Source organism: Macrotis lagotis, chromosome 5, assembly GCF_037893015.1.
Source record: "Macrotis lagotis isolate mMagLag1 chromosome 5, bilby.v1.9.chrom.fasta, whole genome shotgun sequence".
Lineage (NCBI taxonomy): Eukaryota > Metazoa > Chordata > Mammalia > Peramelemorphia > Peramelidae > Macrotis > Macrotis lagotis.
This window is the reverse complement of record NC_133662.1, coordinates 78,096,768-78,115,911: the sequence shown is the minus strand read 5'-3', so window position 1 is coordinate 78,115,911 and position 19,144 is coordinate 78,096,768. Positions and strand designations below refer to the sequence as shown.

The 19,144-nt window shown below is 32.3% G+C and overlaps 1 protein-coding gene across 9 annotated transcripts in view; it reads left to right on the top strand.

The window, feature by feature from the left end:
• SYNCRIP (synaptotagmin binding cytoplasmic RNA interacting protein) overlaps positions 1–8,413 on the top strand; it is a 36,151-nt gene extending 27,738 nt beyond the window's left edge. For 3 of the 9 annotated variants that reach the window (XM_074187108.1, XM_074187106.1, XM_074187105.1), the window contains exon 12: positions 153–5,240. In XM_074187108.1, coding sequence (XP_074043209.1) covers positions 153–194 — 42 coding nt within the window. In that variant the 3' untranslated portion in view covers positions 195–5,240. The other 6 variants (XR_012468486.1, XR_012468484.1, XR_012468485.1 and 3 more) reach the window with 3 other exon arrangements.
• Positions 8,414–19,144: the final 10,731 nt, after the last annotated feature.

Here is a 19,144-nt window from a genome sequence, read left to right as displayed (position 1 = left end):
AAGTTGGTGCCAAATGGCAACATGCTTTTTTTAGTAATTTCTTTAATTCTTTTAAAACTTAACTATTAAGGCTTTTTACTGTTATCGTTATAATGTACACATTATTGATTTAAAATGATTTATCTAACTCATTCCTTTTGTTACCTGGCTAGCAGGGAAAAGGGGTCGAGGCCGGTCCTGACCTGTTACAATGAAGACTGACTTGCTATGTGGGATTACACCAGAAGCTTGCAGTGGAGTAATGGTAAGGAAATCAAGCAACCTTAAGTATCTCGGCTGTATAGGAGCATATTCTATTGCAGAAGACCTTCCTATGAAGATCATGGAATCAAATACGGGACATTGAACTAATACTTGGACTTTGATATGAATTTCTTTAACAGTTTTCTCTGCAGTGCAAGTTATTAAAACTAAAGCTACTCTATTTTCCCAATGTGTTCCAACAAAAGTCCTTCATAACTTCCAGCATGGTATCTTAATAAAGAATAAAGTTCTCTTTAAAAAATCTGCTCTAAGTAGATTTTTCCCCCATGGTTTTTTTTTAAATTAAGGATTCCAAAAGTGGTATTTTGAAACATTCTTTTGAATTTGTGCATTTAAATTTTATTGCAGTGGTATAGATGAATGCCACCATTGGTATCCTTAAATTTATTTCTGCTCATAAAGGTTAATCATGATTGTCTATATCTTTTTTATAGTAATCACTTTTGAATTGTGTTCAGATACAGCAGTTTCAGGTGTAATCATCAGAGCTGGTTAGTCAGGCATTCCAGATAGTGGTTCTTTTCAGAACCTTTTTTAAAGGGTTGGTTAACTACCTCAGTAGCAGAGGATTGAACTATACCCTGTCTGTACTGTACATAGAAAATCTTTGTAGATAAAAGCAAGGCTTGTTTATATGATATGAGGGTAAGATTATAATATACCAAATGTAACATTCTTAGTTGCCTTTAGTTTCAGAGGCTTGTAAGACTTCCTCATGACCATCATAACGGGCCTTGCTTTTGTCGTATTTTGTGGCTGAAAAAGCAGCCTTGCTTCTTCAGATATTGTAGTTATTTGGATGTATAATAGTTTAGCAAGATGTTACTTTTGTAAGACATCAGATGTTCAAAAAAGTGCATCCGCAACTTGTACTAAATACTGCAGTGTCCCTTTCTAAAAAGTCAGACTAGAACTGACAGTTGTACAGTGAAGCCTGACATTTGGATATTTTGAAGTTTTTTCATAAATCATAGAAAAATAGTATATGGCTGTAGTTTAGCTTTTTAGGTAAAAGGTATGTTTTCATTAGTGCATTTCTTACAGCTGATCACTGTAAAAACCAGAATCAGCTTTCCATTTCTTATGCAGATCATGATAACCTGTAGAGTAGAGTACAATCATTTGTGCTATGTTTTTAATTTTCTAAAGCACCTTGATGACAGTGAGTGTTCAGTGGTGAAGCATCCTCTATTGAATCACCCTCAAAAGAGAAATAAAACCCTGACAAGTCCTAATCTAGCTAAAGGTAAACGTGAAATTATAATTTAATTAGGACTTGCTATAAAGAGCTTCCCTTTTCCCCCTTCCCCAAAGGGATACTGCAGTTATACCACATACCCAATAGGCACCACAATGAAGATCAGAGCTTATACTTAAGGTTTTATACACACCAGTTCCCCAGTAAATGCAAATTTAACAAGAAAAATTAGACATGTCATATGTTCAAAATGCTCATGGCAAACAATCATTTTGCATTCCTGCAAATAAAATTGTTTTATACTGTAAGCTGGAGGCGAGTGTAACTTATTTTTGTAATAAAGTTTTTATTTTTTTTATGTGTCATTAATATAAATGTGTGTTAGTACAGAGATCTTCTGGCTTAAAAACTTAGAATTGCACACATTTCAGTATGTTTACTTGTACTTACATAATTTTTAGAATAGTGGTTGCCAATAGCCTGTATGTTTCACATTAATTGATTTTTTATGTTATCTTAATAAACCATTTTAGTATGTTGTATGTCAATTACTGGGATAGCTGGGACATAAAGTGTAATTTTAAATTGTCAATAAGTATTCGTTGGAATATATGTAAATGTGCCTTGCCGGTTATTGAAACTAACCTAGAAAACGAGTGGGTGGCAAAATTAGTTCCTGGTGCTTAATGAAACACTTCTCCTGCCACTAATTTTATATATTGCCCCGTGCTTTTTAAAAATTCATCATTTTTCTCAAAACTTAGTGTAAGTTTGAGGGCTACATCAATAATTATTACATCCTAACATGATATAATAGATAGTATATTAGGTTTATGGAAAGTGAGTGAACTAGATGTAGCCTTCTTATCTGATTCTTAATGTAATCCTTGGTGCTAGCACTTCCCAGTGCCAGGGAATTAAATTATCCCATGAAAGAGGTTAATGCCATGCCTTATTGGCACTTTACTGTCATATGGTTTAAAGGGACACTGTCAAGGTGTTAAAGTTAAAATTTCAAATGTAGAATTATTTGGTCTGGGGTTTTGGGAAGGATCAACATCATTTAATAAATAGATCTTCTCATTATCAAGAAAAATCAAGGGTGAACACTTTTGTAGGCTTACAAAAGTGTTCTTAAGTGAAGAGTTTGCTCGGTTGTCAAGACTATTTGGCACTCTTTATTCAGGCAAGAGGGTGGGTGAACTGATCCTTATAAGGGGAGTAAGAATTGGTGAATAAAACATTCTCATTGGTAATGCAAGCAGTGGTTTTGAAATAAAAAAATATATATATATATATTTACACACACATGAAATTGAAATTACTTGACAGTGTTCATTTGAATAACTGAATTCAAGCCATTATATCTTACTTTTAAAATTAAATATGATTTGCACTGTTCTGATATGGGTGCAGTTTTTGAGCAATATAATCAGAGCTAAATATGCATGTGGTAAACTAGTGATAATGTGAACAATGAAGTTCTGAGAAGAAATATTAACCGTGGTATTTTCAGACTTAAAATTTATAGTAAAATCAGTTTCAAAATACTAATCAAAAGATTAAGGAAAACAGGCAATGCATATATAAACATAGTTTGATTGTTACATGACCTATAAAGCAATAATGCTATATATCTGGAATGTGATGGGAATATGAGTACTGGAAATGCAAGTTTCTAATCTTTTAGTGTAAATGTCAACATGTCAAGGGAATTGTTCAAATAATGTAGGTTGGTTAATGCTATTTGTGCTTTTGTTCATGGGTTCTTGGCTTTGACAGTCTCAAAAAATGGACAGAGAATGATTGAAATTATGTCTCCACTTACAAGGAAAAGAGGGATTATCTCCCTCTTGAAAAATTACCGTAAAGCACTCTTATCAAATTTGAAATAAGGTGAGGTCTTGTTTCCAGTGACTACAGTTTTAAACAATCACAAATTTGATTTATTCTTACCAGAAAGGTGACTACTGTATCAGAACAAATTCTGAATAATATCCATGTTTGTTCCCCACATTGCCATTAAGACTTGAAAGAGATTTCCAATTGCTACTTGGTTTAGTTGAAATAAAAAGAATAAGGGAAAGTGACAAAATCAAAATTATTGAAATATAAATCATGCTGATTTTGTCAATCATCATCATAAACCTTCCTGTTAAGCATTGAGTAAAACAGCAGTTCTACCGCTGTCTGTAAGTCCGCTTCCCCTATTGCCTGGACACAATTGTAACTGGGAAAGATAGAAAGGGTTTAGTGTGAAGAACTTTTTGCAGGTTATGAAACTTGGTTTACAGATTTTTCAGTTATTTGGAATAATGATACATGTGATGTTAAATGTCAGGATTATAGGGTGTCCACTACTTGGAGAACATTATTTTGTTTGCCAAATTAATGGCACTTAATTTATTGACCCCAAACAGTATGAACCATCCATCACATTGTGGGAGGTAGTCAGATGGATTTTGTAATTGTTGAAGGGATAATTTGAAGTTATTAAAATGTTGGGATGGGGAGATAGCAATGGCCTGCAGAAAGAAAAACTTTTGGCCTTAAAATATATAATAATATAGTCTCCAAGAAAATTCTTCAGTAGCTACAGACTGCTTTACTCTTAACTTTTGTCTGACCCTAAACCATTTGAATTCAGTGGTGGATGTGGAATTGGTGAGTAAGTAATTTACAACTTAGATATGCAATATATTAAAATTATGGGATGGTGTTTTTTAAGTATGGCTCAAATGGTAAATTGAGCCATATATTTTCCTTGCTACTCAGTGGGATAAACCACTAACCTTCCAAAGACTGTTTAGCATCAGTGTTGACCTGTGAAGTATAAAATCCCTATTCCATGCTTAAAAAGATAGTTGTATTTCTCTTAAGTATTTACAAAAGTTGTGTGGGTGTGGTCAATCTTGACTCAACACACCCTCTCACTAGGAACTCAGTGTCCCTAACATTCTTAGCCCTAGAAGAAACATTGTTAGGTAACAATTTTTAAAAAAGTGATATTATAACCAAAATATGTGGCTAAGAATAAACTTTTTTGATAGTGATTGATAGTATTCAACTGATGGAAACTCTTGGCAATTAGGCAATGATAAATTAAAAACTTGTACTTGAATCTATTTATTTCAGAAACAGTTCTCGGTATAAGTGGTATTTTCTAGTTAACTATAAGGGTGACTGGATTTTTACCTTGTTTCCATATTAAAACTCCCTCAGTATAAAATCCTTGAACTCAATATAGTCAGTTTTTGGGTTTTTTGATTTTCATTAGATGTGTGAAGTACTGTCTTCTGCCAAAAATCCTCAAATTACCTGTTCTTTTAAATTTAGTGGATTTGTGCTTGTTTTGAGACCAGTTTTAAAAAAAAACAAAAACAAAAAAACCTTGTACTATTCTGTACTGCCTCTGATGTTAAGAGTTTGTGTATAGCATAAGGAAGCTAGCTCTGACTATATTTTCCTAAGAATAAAGACCTATTTTTGTAGCATGTCTTAGGACCTTCACGAGTCTAAAAATTATTGTGGGTGTCCATTTGATCTTCTTTCCTTTAACAGCTTTTTAATAGCCACGTGGAATATTTAGTGCTCTTGCCCTTTTCTTACCCAGAGTAAAAATTTTATTAAAAATTGCTCCATTTCTAGCATATTTTAAGGCTAGAATTATTGGGATGTACTTTCCTTAATTTTGTATGCAGATGAAAACATTCTGCAATTAAGTACATTCCTATGGATTTTGATGGAGAAATCATGGTAATTTGGTTCATTTCTGCTTTTCTAGGAACATGTCCCAGCATGCAGTGTTCCTCCATTCTCTGTCTCTAGCAAATACATTTCCCCTGAAGATTTGGATGTGAGAGGTTGAGGTTGCCAGGAATTCTGGAGAGGGAAATGAACATCAATCTGCTTAAAATATTATGCTCCACAGTTAGATGACTGTGCAAATGAGGCTAGGTAGGTGAACTCAGCTTAAAATGCACTTACTAAGCTGAATTGGTCAAGAACACTTAAAAGAATGAGGGCCTTTAATAATTACTTTTGCTGTATGTGGGAATAAACTAGAGGGAATAAGACTTTCTTGTATCCAATCTTGTGGTTCTCAAATTCTTATGGTCTCTGGGCAAGATAAAAGAGTGATTACCAGAGATATCTACAGAATTGAGAAAGAATATTACTTTTGATGAGACATAAGTGGTTTGTACAATCTCTCCAAAATATAAATTGTCCAACTTAAGACACAGCTAGTGTCGTTCATTATAAGCAATAATAAACCTGGGTGGGGTGGGTTAGGGGAGAGAGCATCAATAATCCCAAGATCATTTTTTGAGAACCATTGCTCTAGCCTATCTAGCCCATGCTGGATTAAATGCTAATTTAGTGCCTTACTACCAGAACTGGCATATTGCATAAAATGGGTTACTGAATTACAAGTTTGAGTGACTTAAAAAGCCATTAATGGCAAATAGTTATCTTTTGTCATATCAGGTGTATTTTTCTTTTTAATATTTTTCTGTGATATTAATCTAATAGGATTCTGACATCAGTTGATAGCATAAAATATGATAGGAGTGAGATCAGATATCTGTATCTTGCTTACATGAGTTTGTACCTTTTGATTAAAATTACCACACTTTATATAGGTGTGGTACTTTCAAACTTTGGAGGGCAGTTTTTGGAAAAGCTGCTACCTACCACTTGTGTAATGATCATGAATTGTCATTTCTTGCCTCTTTTAGGCTTGTCAGCTGAACTTTGAAAAGAGAGCTGATTTTCGTGCTTCGAGGTTTCAACTTTGGAGAGAATTTTAGGACACCTAAGGGAATTGGCACCTTCATTCAGTTATGAACTTCAGCCAACTCTTTCAGGGCAAAAGGGGAGAAAGGTTTTGGTGTGACTTCTTAAAAACGCAGATAACTTGACAGGAAGTGAGCAAATTAGAACCCAATTCACAGCACATTTAAATTAGAGAAAGCAGGGAATTGGGTAAAGTGAGACAAAGTTACTTTTTGTTAATCTGAGAAGAGTGAAACACTAACATGGAGTTGTCAAATGGAACATTGTATACCTGGAAAGTATTTATTTTGTATACTCCGATCTGGGCCATGCTGGAGATGTGCATGGAAATGGCAAAAGCAAATAAATATCTTGATAATCCACAAGGTGGATCATCTGCTCATATATAATTAAGAAAAGGCTCAAAACACAGCACCGTTTCATGCTTATATTGGGCCTCTTGTAATGATTTTAACTACTATTCTTCACCTGTTTTATGGGAATTTGTATTAGTTTTCTACATCCTCATGAGAAGAAAGGACATTTGTGTTGTAGCTTCATATATTAGTAACTTAAAACCATGTCAATATCTACTGTTTTCAATTAGGAGAGATTTCTATTTAGAATATTTTCATATATTGTACTAAATTTAATGTCTCTACAGAGTCGTCTTAACTGGAATTTTCTTTACCCAAATTTTTTAAAAAAATTTTCTTTTAGTTATTCCAAATACTCTTTTCTTTGCATTTCTCAAGTTACAGACTTCAGTTTTAAAGTTTTAGGAGAAACCACAGGAAGCCAGCTGACTTGAGGTAGTGAAACACTGATAGAAGATATTAGGTCTTAGCAAGATCCACCCAAACATTATGAAATTATTTTGTCCTTTGTAAAACCCACTTAAATTTACCTTTCATTTTCTTGAAACAAGATAATTAGAACTAAAAGTATCTGAAGGATTTGAATAGGTTAAGAGCTTTCCTTGAAAAACACTTTGAGTGATAGCACGTATCTTTAAAATTGCTTTCAAATTTGGTTAGAACAGAAATGCAAGAGCAGGAAGGTGACATCTTAGTTACCCAGTGATTTTTGTTACCCTGTATAGAGTGAGCTTGTGTTGCTTATTTGTCAGAATTGTCACCTCACTTTATTTTATTGTCTTGTGTGTCTTGTTTTATTGCTCACTTTATTTCATTAGAACCTTTTCTTGGTTCCAACTTTTACTTCCCTCCTTTGTGTATGTTTTGTCATCTTTAGAATGTAAGCTCCTGGAGGGCAGGGAAATTCTTTGTATGTGTTGTATGTGGTGCTAGGCACTCAATAAATGTTAAACTTTTTAAATATAAAGACATTTCTAATCCAATTCAAAACTTAAGTTTTTGGTTGAAATTTTTTTTACTTAACAAATTTGTTTTAAATGAGCATGAGCTCTTTTGAAAAACCTTTCGTTGTATTTCAGGTTAACAAGTTTGTTTTAAGTGAACATGAGCTATTTTGAAAAGGCTCTTTCATTGTATTTCAGGTAAACTTGAATCTCAACTTTTAATTAAAAAAAAGTTGACTTTTAATGGTGGGTATCATTCATTGAATACCCTTGAATGGAAATCCTTCAGTGAAAGCTAAATGATCTTTTGTTTGGGATATTATTAAAGAGGTTAAAATAGGGTGAATGGTAAATCATTACATGGGATTACTTCTGAAGCCCTCTCCTGATTCTGGTGTTTTACTCAGAAAATGTTTTGTTTTAGTTGGTACCTTATCCTTCTGTATAATAAGTAAGAGTGATAATCACATCTTAAAGATTGAGAGATTAGGCATGTTAGTGATCATTCCTCCTTAACTGACAATTCCACGGTACTTTTGAAGATAATACCTTGAATCGCTGATGTCTACTAAGTTACAAAATTCCCTCTCCTAGACTTAAAAAGTATTTGTACCTTTTTCCTGTGGCTATATGTGAATAAAAACAGTAGGAAAGAAGAAATGCTTAAATTTGGAATGAGAAGCTGAGTTCAAGTTTCAACCCAATTTAATATTTGTTAACAGTAATTAGCTAATTTTTAAGCATAGGGCACAAAACAATGATCTCTGAGGTTTGGTTCATTTTAGATTTAGGGAAGTCATTTTAGATGAAGAGTTTTGAGTTTACTCACAATAACTGACACACACACACACACACACACAATTTAAGAACATTAACAACTGAATGGTGAGTTAGAAACTGCTTATCCTTGCATTTATATCTATTTTTAGTTAGAACCTTTTATCTGTTTTTTTATCTATTTTTTTTTTTAGGTTTTTGCAGGGCAAATGGGGTTAAGTGGCTTGCCTAAGGCCACACAGCTAGGTAATTAGTGTCTGAGGTCGGATTTGAACTCAGGTACTCCTGACTCCAGGGCCAGTGCTCTATCTGCTGCACCACCTAGCTACCCCTGTCTGTGTGGTTTTAAAGATTAAATAATATAACTTCTTAGAACTTCATTTTTCTCATCTTTCAGGAGAGATGGGACTATTTCTTAGGCCTTTGTTCAACCTTTAAATCTAAGATCTTGTAATCTGTTGAGTTTATCTGCTGATTGTTAAAGCATGTGATTTTCCAGTTTACTAACCAGCTAGTTCCCTCTCACAAACTTGTTTTAAAAAATTGAGATGCTGAATGTCAAGTGTTTTTTGTTAAGGGCTGGTACTAGAGGTTTTCCAGCAGTGGTTAAATAAACTAATGGAAAAAAGGTTGGTAGGATTCATGATTTGTGTTACTTAGATGAGTGGATCGCTTAAGTAACAAAGACAGGTTCTTAGCATTCATTTGTTGAATTAAAATTGGCCTACATAGAAAATAATCTATTTCTATGAGCCGTTTACAAGACTAGTTCGTAACCGATTGATCTAAAACTGAAAATTGCTATAAATGATAAATGTCCTTCATACATTGACATAAATAGTTTGAGTACTTTTAGCATGAAATTGCATGTGTTATTCCCAGGTCATGTCACATGTGCTATTCATTACATAGAAACTAAAAAGTTAAACTCAGAATACATAAATTCTTTTTTGTATTAGTGGAGGGAGGGAAAGGGTTTAGCTATTTCTTTTATTTAATAAAATTCAAAATAATTCCCTTAATACTTGATATTAAAAGCAATATAAACCAAAAATTTCAGTTAAAAGTATGGAAATTTTAAGAGAAGGCCATCTTTGACTTATTTAAGGAAAAAAAGTACTTTATTCCACAACACATTTAAACATTTGCTGAGGCTTTTGACTGTTATGCATTGTTTGAATCATTGAAGTTGAATTTCTTAAAGTTTTTGCTTAGATGAAGTATATTAGTCTGATGCTGAGAACCTAAGGTTTTTTCAATGCATTTTTGTTGCCTAAATGAGTAATGTTTTTATAGCAGTTTTTTTATCTGTTTTTTTGCAGAGTTAGTCACAGTTAAAATGTTATCTTGAAGCAATACAAATGGTATCTCATGTAGAAGTTCATACACATTAGATAATGGTGGGTTATTTGAAATTGGTGCTATTTCCACTTGTGAAACTTTGATTCAAGCAAAGTATTGAGCTTGACCTTTAGGACTGTTTAACTATTCTTTCCTTCTGTAGCTTAACCCTCTTTTTCCCCCCCAAGTTATCTGAGCTATCCCTCTTTTTCCCCCCTTCATCTAACTTAGAGGGAATTCATATTCAAATCAAATTATGCTAATCTGGCATTTAGTGGGGTCCCTATTCATCATCTCTTTAAATTTAATTCTTCTTATATACTTTTATATCTGTCTTCATTGACCCAGGAACTAAATCAAATATTCTAACCTAGTTATCAACTATATTTTCTTGGACCACCAAGAATAACAAGATGTGATAAACTAAACTTTTTAAAGGACTTGATATAAGTTTTTTTTTTAATGCAATGTTAACAGTATTGAAATGAATTTCTGTCAACTCTTGGTTCTATTAGATCATGATAGGTACAATCAATTGTTTGAAAGCTTTATTTTTGAAAGAACTTAATTTGATAACCAAACTAATGATGATGTTTTAGAATTAAGATCTTATTCATAGAAATACCCTGCACTTAAATCATTGTTGCCTCTAAGATGATGATTATGACTCAGGTTAAATCATAATACTAAAATTATTAATTCATAAGAAATTCAGATAGTACTAAAGAGTAATCCTGTTTTGATACAAAAATAAAAAATATTATGGATTTTTTAAGTAGGTAAAGAATTTATCTAAAGCGATTTTTATTTTCTGCATATCTACCCAATGAAAAATGTTTTCTATTAATATTGTCAATTTTCAATGAAATTTTAAAGCTTGTGTTAGTTCATCTCAAATTTAGACCTCTTCAGGAGAGTTCATAATTGTTCTAAACTGATTGGGCAAAAAAGTCTTAGTTTTTGTGGAAAGGTCAAGTATTTGGAAAAGATTCAGATGGACCATATCCTACTGGAACTTATAGCTCCAAGAGAGGGGAAAATGTCTAAATCAGTTTGAATAAAAGGAACTTAAAAATAGTGGCAACAGTTCTCCTTGCAAATAAAAATATTTTTGGTTCTAGTTTTTGAATTTCCATGTTAATATGAAGAACAGAATTAAACCCAATAATGTATGTGATGTAAAGAAAAGATTTTTAAATTCTAGGCATTCTTGATGTATACATTCACAGACTGTTTTCATAGCTGATGTTAAATGGAGAAACTGGATTATTCATAGTTTCCTCTTAGAAGCAAAGATAACTCCTCATTCAGCCATGTCAGTCAAAAAGTTTTTCATTGATTTCCTCTTGTTTTGAAAACAAATTGCAATTGTTGACAAATCAACTATCAAATAAACTAGAAAGCACTTATGAGGCCCATTCCATGTATTTCAGAAAATGATTAATCCACATTTTAATCACCTTACCGTAGTTTACAACAAGTGAATTATTAAAATCAAATTGGGGTATCATTTAATGATCTTTCCCCTATCATATATTACCTTGGTAAAGTAAAAGTCAAGATTCAAAGTAGAATGCCAATTCTTCTAAGTTTGATATTTTTGCATTTAAAACATTTAAAGTCAGGTGGTTATTCAGATTTTTTACAGAGGGATATAAAGTGTTAAACTTTGTTTAAAAAATTCTTTAAGAATGAAGGAAGCGTTGTTAGAAATTGAAAAATATTTTGGGATTTAGGGACCAAAGTATTTTTCAAATTTCTAACAATGCTTTCATTCTTAAAGAATTTTTTAAATACTTAAAAATTAATCTGTTAAATTTGGCCAAACAATATACCCCTAAAAAGCTTCTAGACTTACTGAATTTTGACATCTATCTGTAGTTGGCTGTGGTAGTACCAGATCAAATGATTCTGCAGACCTTGTAAGACTTGACAGACCCTGTTAAGGGAAATAGGCTGAAGGAACAGGATGTTTAATTCATAAAAGAAAAAATAGGAGACTCCGTAGTTGGTATTTGGAGCTATTCAAAGAAGTAATGTCTTGGGTGTTTTTCCAACAGAAAAAATTTCTTTTTTAGTAGGGAATGGTTGTGAGATAGTCTGCCTTAACTAAATTGTTGACCTAGAATTTCCTAGGTTTGATTATAGTCTTTAATATTGTGAGCATCACATTTTATATCCCAAGAAAACAAAAGAATTTCTCTTTCAGAAATACGCAAGCTATCATTTAGACTGAGAAAAACTGGCAATAATCATTAAATATGCTAGGTCATTATCAATTAACTATTTGCCCTATTAAAAATAAGTCTAACATTGTAGAACTGTGGTTTTCAAATGGCTTGCACAGTCTTATTTTATCTTTTTAACAGTTCTGTGAAAAAGAAAGAATAGATAATAACTTTATTGCTATATCTTGTTATACTGTGAAAGTTCATTGTTATGCTTCATGGAAGAATTTTCCAGTTTTGTTAAATGTATTCTAATCTGCACTTAGTCAAGTTAGCAGTTGACCTTGCATTGTTCAGAATATCTTTGTTCATATTATAGTTTTCTTAGTTTGCTAACCGTAGTTAGAAATTAAGGAGTTAATTTCTGAACATGTTTTTTCATCTTGCAGGGATCTGTTAGGAATGTACTTTGTCAAACAATGTTTATATATAAATATTTTTAGTATTGGGAAGTAAAGTTGCATTAGAAGCTTTGGAGACAAACTTATATTAGTAGATTAGAAACATGACTTCGTAGTAATGATTACCTCCTGTTTTAACTGGAGTTTGGGAAGCATATTATGTTAGATATATTTTCCAAACTAATTTGGTTAGAAAATCTTGTATCTTGGAACTTAAAGGAGTTGTAGACATGGAATAAGGGATAATAAGGTTGAAAAAAATTCTGGAGGAAAATTAAAATTAAGCCTTCATATTTTAAAAACGTTAAATATTCCATATTTTCATTGTCATTTGATATTAAATATTTTAAGGGGAAGAATTAACTAATCCTGAAATTTGCTGTTCAAACCCTTTACTTCATGCAGAGTGGCAGACTTCCTTGGCATTTTGGGAAACATGAAATGTAGGACCCTATGACAGGGTAAATATTTCATTCTGACTTTAATATGCAGTTGGGAATAAAAGATTGATAAAAAGAAAAAACTATTAAAATTCATTTTGCTAGCCTACCTTGAGGATATGTTTAGTAATGCTTGGTTATAGCTAACCAAGTAAGAGTAATAGATGCTCTGAACCAGCAAGCTTCTTCCCAGAGCCAGTTCATCTTTGGAGAAAAGGTTATTTCTAAGATTTTTCTTGAAAATTATAGAATCTATAGTAATTTTGAGGTAATATGGTTTTATGATGATGTAAATTTTGTTATCTGGATAAGGTTTTAGGATCCTATGGAAACTTATGTTAATTTTGACCTCTAGGGATATTTGTGCTTTGATGTGTTTGAGGCAGTGTTGTATATGCATGAGAAACAAGGGTTAGGAAGTTTTATTTTTCTACTTCCACTACTTTGCTGTACTTGATCTTTGGTAAGTCAATTCTTTGAGCTACAGTTTCTTTACTTAAATAGGGGGCGGGATCTTCTCAGCTTTAATAAAATATGAACTCTAATTAAAATAAAGATCCTTTTTGTGTTTAAAGTTTCATTATAAATTAGTTTTATTCTAAATTTATAGTTTTCTAACTATATATTTTCATTTAATATTCATATATGTTTAGTAGACATAATTATTAGCCTCATTACTGAGGCTCGGATAACTTGTGTGACTTGACTGACCAGTGTTGCAAAGTTGTAAATGATAGAACCCCCAAGTATTAGTCCAATTACCATAATATACCCTCTTCAATAGTGCTTTTTAATGAGAATTGCAGGATTAAGCTATGACTATCCTATTTCTGTGTTGCCTTTGGCATGAGTTAATTCAACATCTTCCTCAGAAGCATTTACAGTCTCTGAACTGTAATTATCATTTGAGTCTTATGAAGTCATTCCGTTCCTCAGCTATTTTAAGGAGACTTTAGAGGTAAATTATGAAATCACCTTTAGAGTAGCACTGGATCATAGGATCACAGATTTAGAGCTAGATGGTATATTAGAGATTTCCCTCATCTCAATTCTCTCATTTTATAAGAAGAAAATATTGAGTATCAGAATTTGGACTCTCATTTTCAGACTCTTAAATTCATCATGCCACTGTTTCCTTGTAGTAATTAACCAATTAGCTTACATTCTGACAGTTTTTATGCTGTACCTAAATTTAAGTTACTATACTTCAAAGTGTCATGGAATTAATTGTGACTTAGGAAAAAAGACTGCTGGTTAGGAATCAAATTTTCAATCTGTAAAAAACTTAGCTCTTTAATAGCGGTATAACAAGGTTAAGAGAAAAAAAATTTCATTTTTGTGAAAGTGTCAATAGTTATAATCATTGGACAGCATACCTTGTCAGCCATCTGGTCAACTTTTCCTAGAATGGTAATCTTTTCTACGATTTAATTTTATATTTTTATTACTCAGAATAAATGGAATACATGAGCATTTTAAAAACTTTCTCACTTTCAATCTAGAAAAAACTACACAGGGAACTCTCTAGAAAGTCATTAGTTTTAGGGAAGTTTTCATTGATCTTTTAGTAATGGATGAAAATAATGGAGCAAATTACCCAAAGTATTAAAACATCTTTACTTTTCCACATGCTATTAATTATAAATAGCAGCATAGATATAGTTATTATTGATAAAATATACTTAAAGCTACTTGTGGAATTCTGGCAAATCTATATTAGATGTTTAATCTAAATCTTTTATCCTAGTAACTTTGAGGTCCAAGGAACCTTATAGTTTATCTAGGTATTTAGATGGCACAATGGATAAAGTCTTAGACCTGAAGTTATTAGGACCCGAATTCAAATTTGGCCTTAGACAAGTTAGCTATCTGAGTCTGGGAAGGTTACTTTTGTCTCCCTCAGTTCCCCTCATTTGAAATGGGTTTAATAACAGCGTTTACCTAAAGAGTTGTGAGGTTCAAGCATAACACTGCCTGTGAAATAGTTCTGTATAACCCATGTTACTGTTTCCTATGTATTATTTATATTTATCTAGGCCAATCACTTTCCAGAGTAAAAGGAACAGAACTTAGGTCAGATGCCTAATTAAATGCACTTAAATATTTTTGTTGAATTAATATTATTTTAAGACAGGATTAAATCCCTTTGCCTTGATGGGCTATAGAAACGCTAGCTTTCATTAATAATTCTTTTGTATTATAAATTGATTTCTAAGTGGTCTACATGTAGACTTTGAAATGTTACATCTTTTTTTATTATAGTGACTTTACTTCATGAATTTTTTACTTCTTAAGAATATTGATTTTGGTGGATGATATCTTGCATTTCTATGTCTCCTTTACCTTGAAATCAGAATCTAAGGAATTGAATTTGTGTATATACAGTGGGAAGAGCCTGTGTACTCTGACTGAGGTTTGACCTTAAAGTATACATAGCACTGAATATAAAAAAAATCTTAACTGACATGAAGAAGGTTGGGAAAGATGTGCAGAAAAGATTGTGTTATAAGAACTTGAAGTTTTTTCCATAAATGAGTTTATATAAATCTCTAAGTCATTTTCCTACCTTAGAAATATTGTGTAAAAACATCCCTTTTCAGCAATTCATTGCTAACTACTTTGCCAGTATTAATGTTTAATTTTTAAATGTCATAGTTTTTTTATTAAAGGTGAAATATCCTGGACATTTAGAAATTTTAAAATACCATTTATATTGCTTTACAGCATATAGTATCCTAAGCACAGCTTTTTTGATAAATTTGCTTTCCTCCTATTTGCTAGGCTTGTTCACAGATGATCCTATAAGAAAGTTGGTGTCATTTATTCTACTACTTTCCAGGTAGTTTGGTGGTAGAGGAATGATGGCATTAAATTTAGATTCACACTCCAACTCTGATTCTGGATATATGTCAAAAGGACATTCATTTATTTACTAATTATAATGCTTAGAAGACATGTTTCTTAAAGTAGTTGTTTTCTCATCTATAAAATTTGGATGACCAATGCAAAGGTTTAAGGAGTCTTTGAGTTTATTTAATCCTACTACTTAAGTTTATACATTAAGAAACAGGCTCTGAGAAAGATTAAGTTTACACAGGTAATAAAGAGGAAATAAGACTTGTAGTACCTACCTAAAAGAGCTGTGAGGAGTGGTTGTAAACTTTAAGTATCACATAATTTAGAATTAGTATATTAATGAGTTCAGCGGTAAACTACCCATCCCCTGAATAAACTACCTATTCCCTTGATTGCCATGAATTTTACTTGCTGCCAAAGGGGGGGGTCATTCTTTTTCATCACAATTCTCCTTGAACTCATTTCTAGCTTGCTTGGTTATATCCCTGCCTGATCCCTTATTCTCCACTCCTATAGTACCCTGCTATATATTTTTACCAAAAATCCTTTAATTTCTTTCTGTTATGAGGCATTTGGATTAATCTTGTTTCCTTCAGAGACCATACAAGTTCTAGTTATTCCTTCACTTGGATTGAGCAAGTTTGAGGTTTTTACTTCATCTCCCTATCCAGATATCATTTCTTGACTTTCAGGGCATGCTTTCTATTTCATTAATTTTAAATAAAATTTTGATACATTTGGTTTTATGTTATCCATATTTCCCAATGTATGGTATTCATTGCCCATAGACCCCAACTTGTGCAGAGAAACTAGGTAAAATATCTTCTTAGGGCCAGTGTTGAACTTTTTTAATTCCACAGCACTGTTTCAAATTTTTTGTTCATTCCATTTATAATACTGTTGTGTATATTTTCTTAATTCTCTTTACTTCATTTGATAAAGGAGTCTTGTCATAGTTTTCTGAATGCCTATTGCCATTCATATATCACAACTTCATTCCCTAATTGATGGGCATAAACTTTATTTCCTGTTCTTTCCTACTATAATGATGCCATAAACATTTTGGTATACATACATCCTTTTTGTTATTGATCTCCTTGGAGAATCTGCCAGTGAAAATGTTTGAGTCAGAATGGTATGGACATTTTAGTTTTATATTAAGCATTTGGAAAAGCCGTAGGAAGTGTTAAGGAAAATGGGAAGAAAAGACATTCAGAATTGGCATTTGAGCTCATGGATAAGCACTTTAGTCAGTTGTCAAGGCAAAGGATTTTGTTTAAATTTACTTTTTGAATAGAACACAGTACAATTCATTAGTTTGATAATTATTCCCCATATTTCTTATTTTATATCCTATGCTATTCATTGTTTTTGGCAGGGTTGTGGGAGGCAGTTAAGTTTAAGTGACTTGCCAGGGTCATGCAGCTTAGTCACTGTCTGAGGTCAAATTTGAACTACTAACTGCAGGGCTGATGCTGTTTCTACTGCCCAAAGTAGCTGTCCTCATGATACTCATTCATATGTGTGTTTTTGCAAGTTCCCAATATAATACAGCTTTGTGAAATAGTGAGGAATTGTTTAACTCACCAAAGAAAGGTATTATGTTAATGTGTGACCTTGTTTTACTTGAATTTTTTGAAAATTGGTGTGTGTGTGCGCACACACACGGGAACATTGTTGTAGCCATCACTATTTGTGAATGTTTTTATTAGTTACTAGTTCCCATCGATTTTGGATAATAGAGTATGCCAATCTGGATAGGGTATAATTTTATGTAACTTAAATGAAAATGTTTTATTGAGCTGTTAACAAACATGTAGAAACTAAGAATTTGATTTATGGAATCTCAGAGCTCATTCAGTCCCCAACCCTTTTATTTCCTGTATATTTCCTTAAAACCCTTGTAGTTAAAACAGGTCCAGAGAGATTAAGGACTTGTTTAGATCCTTTAGTGGAGCTAAAATTTAAATTTGGGTTCTCAGATGCCAAATCTATCACTTTTTAAAAATTACAGTATCATATAATTACACGCTTTCAAGTTTGACATTCTGAAAAATCACTATCAATGCCCAGTATAGTCCCATATTATATTTAGGATCTGGCCCCCTGCATAATCCTTTTTTTTTTTTTTTGGTGGGGCAATGGGATTAAATCACTTGGGCAGTGATTTGAACTGATTACAGGGCTGGTGCTCTTATTATCTACTGTGCCACCTAGTTGCCCTGTCCTGTATGTAACTGAACAAAGGTGCTGATCTTAGAAGACTAGAAGATTTTTCTTAAGACTTCAGTATCTGACCATGCCAACATAATTTTATAGAAGACTTCCCTGCCCTTCTGATTATAAATTTCTTATTTCCTCTAATCCAAGTTGTCTTTGATTTATCACTTTGTTTTCCCTTATTAAATTAGTTGCTAAATCCTGTCTATTCTACTTCCAATTTATCTCCATATAAAATACTACCACAATTCAGGCCAATTATTTCTTCTCTAGACTTCTAACAGGATCTTAATTGGGCCAGTGCTTCTAATCTCTCCCTCTTGTAATATATCCTTTCATAGAAGAGAAACTTTGTGATTTACTTCCCCACTCAACAGTCTTTGTTAGTTCACTTACCTTTACAGTCCTGTGATGGAGTGAGATCCATTTTTGATAGTTGTAAAAAATTAGCCCACATTTGATAAATAAAGTTGCTTTAATTATAAATGCATTTTTAATGAATTTCCATTTTTTGCTCATTTATATTTTGAAATATACAACTTGTAGTTGGAACAAGGGGACTGGGGAACTTGAAAAAGTGAGTTTAATTTGCCTCACAATCACTAGCTGTTAAACTACCAAAGAATTAAAAGTGTTGACTTTAACTTAAAAGGGAAATAGCTGAACCCTTTATCTTAATGTAACACTTTTAAAATCAGTATCTGAGTAATATTATAAATGAATGAAGACACTTTTATTTGGTTCGAAAACTTTTTGTTCTTCACTTTTGAATTTTAAAAGTATTGATAATTTTTACGTGTCTTCTTTGCTTATAGCTAATACACTTTGAAAGCATTTTTATTAAGAGCAGATCTAGGATTTTATCAATCAGTATAGGAAACTTCCCAGATGAGGAGACTATTTCTACCAATGCACATCAGTAGTGGTTCTTCATTTTAAGTACCTGGATCAGTAATGTGTTATTTGCCAAGGATAATAAAAGCTGCTATTTTATTATGTATTATGGGTAGAATTGGCCCTTTCTGACTTTGGTAGCTTAGCATCTACTATATCATGTTGGTAATACCAAGTTGATAGTATCTAAGGAGGAAGATTAAGCATTTGGGGAATATTATTGTCTCCACAAACATAATTTTAAAGTATTTGGAGACTATGCAGAATATCTTTACAGCATGGTTAGTATTTGCCTTAAAGGATATCAACTCAGTAGAGTATACTGGATAGAAGAAATGTCATATTTTTAATTTTTTAACCAGATGTTAGAAAAGTAAACGTAATAAAATTGATTTAAGATAGTTATACTTTCTGTATGCATTTTTTAA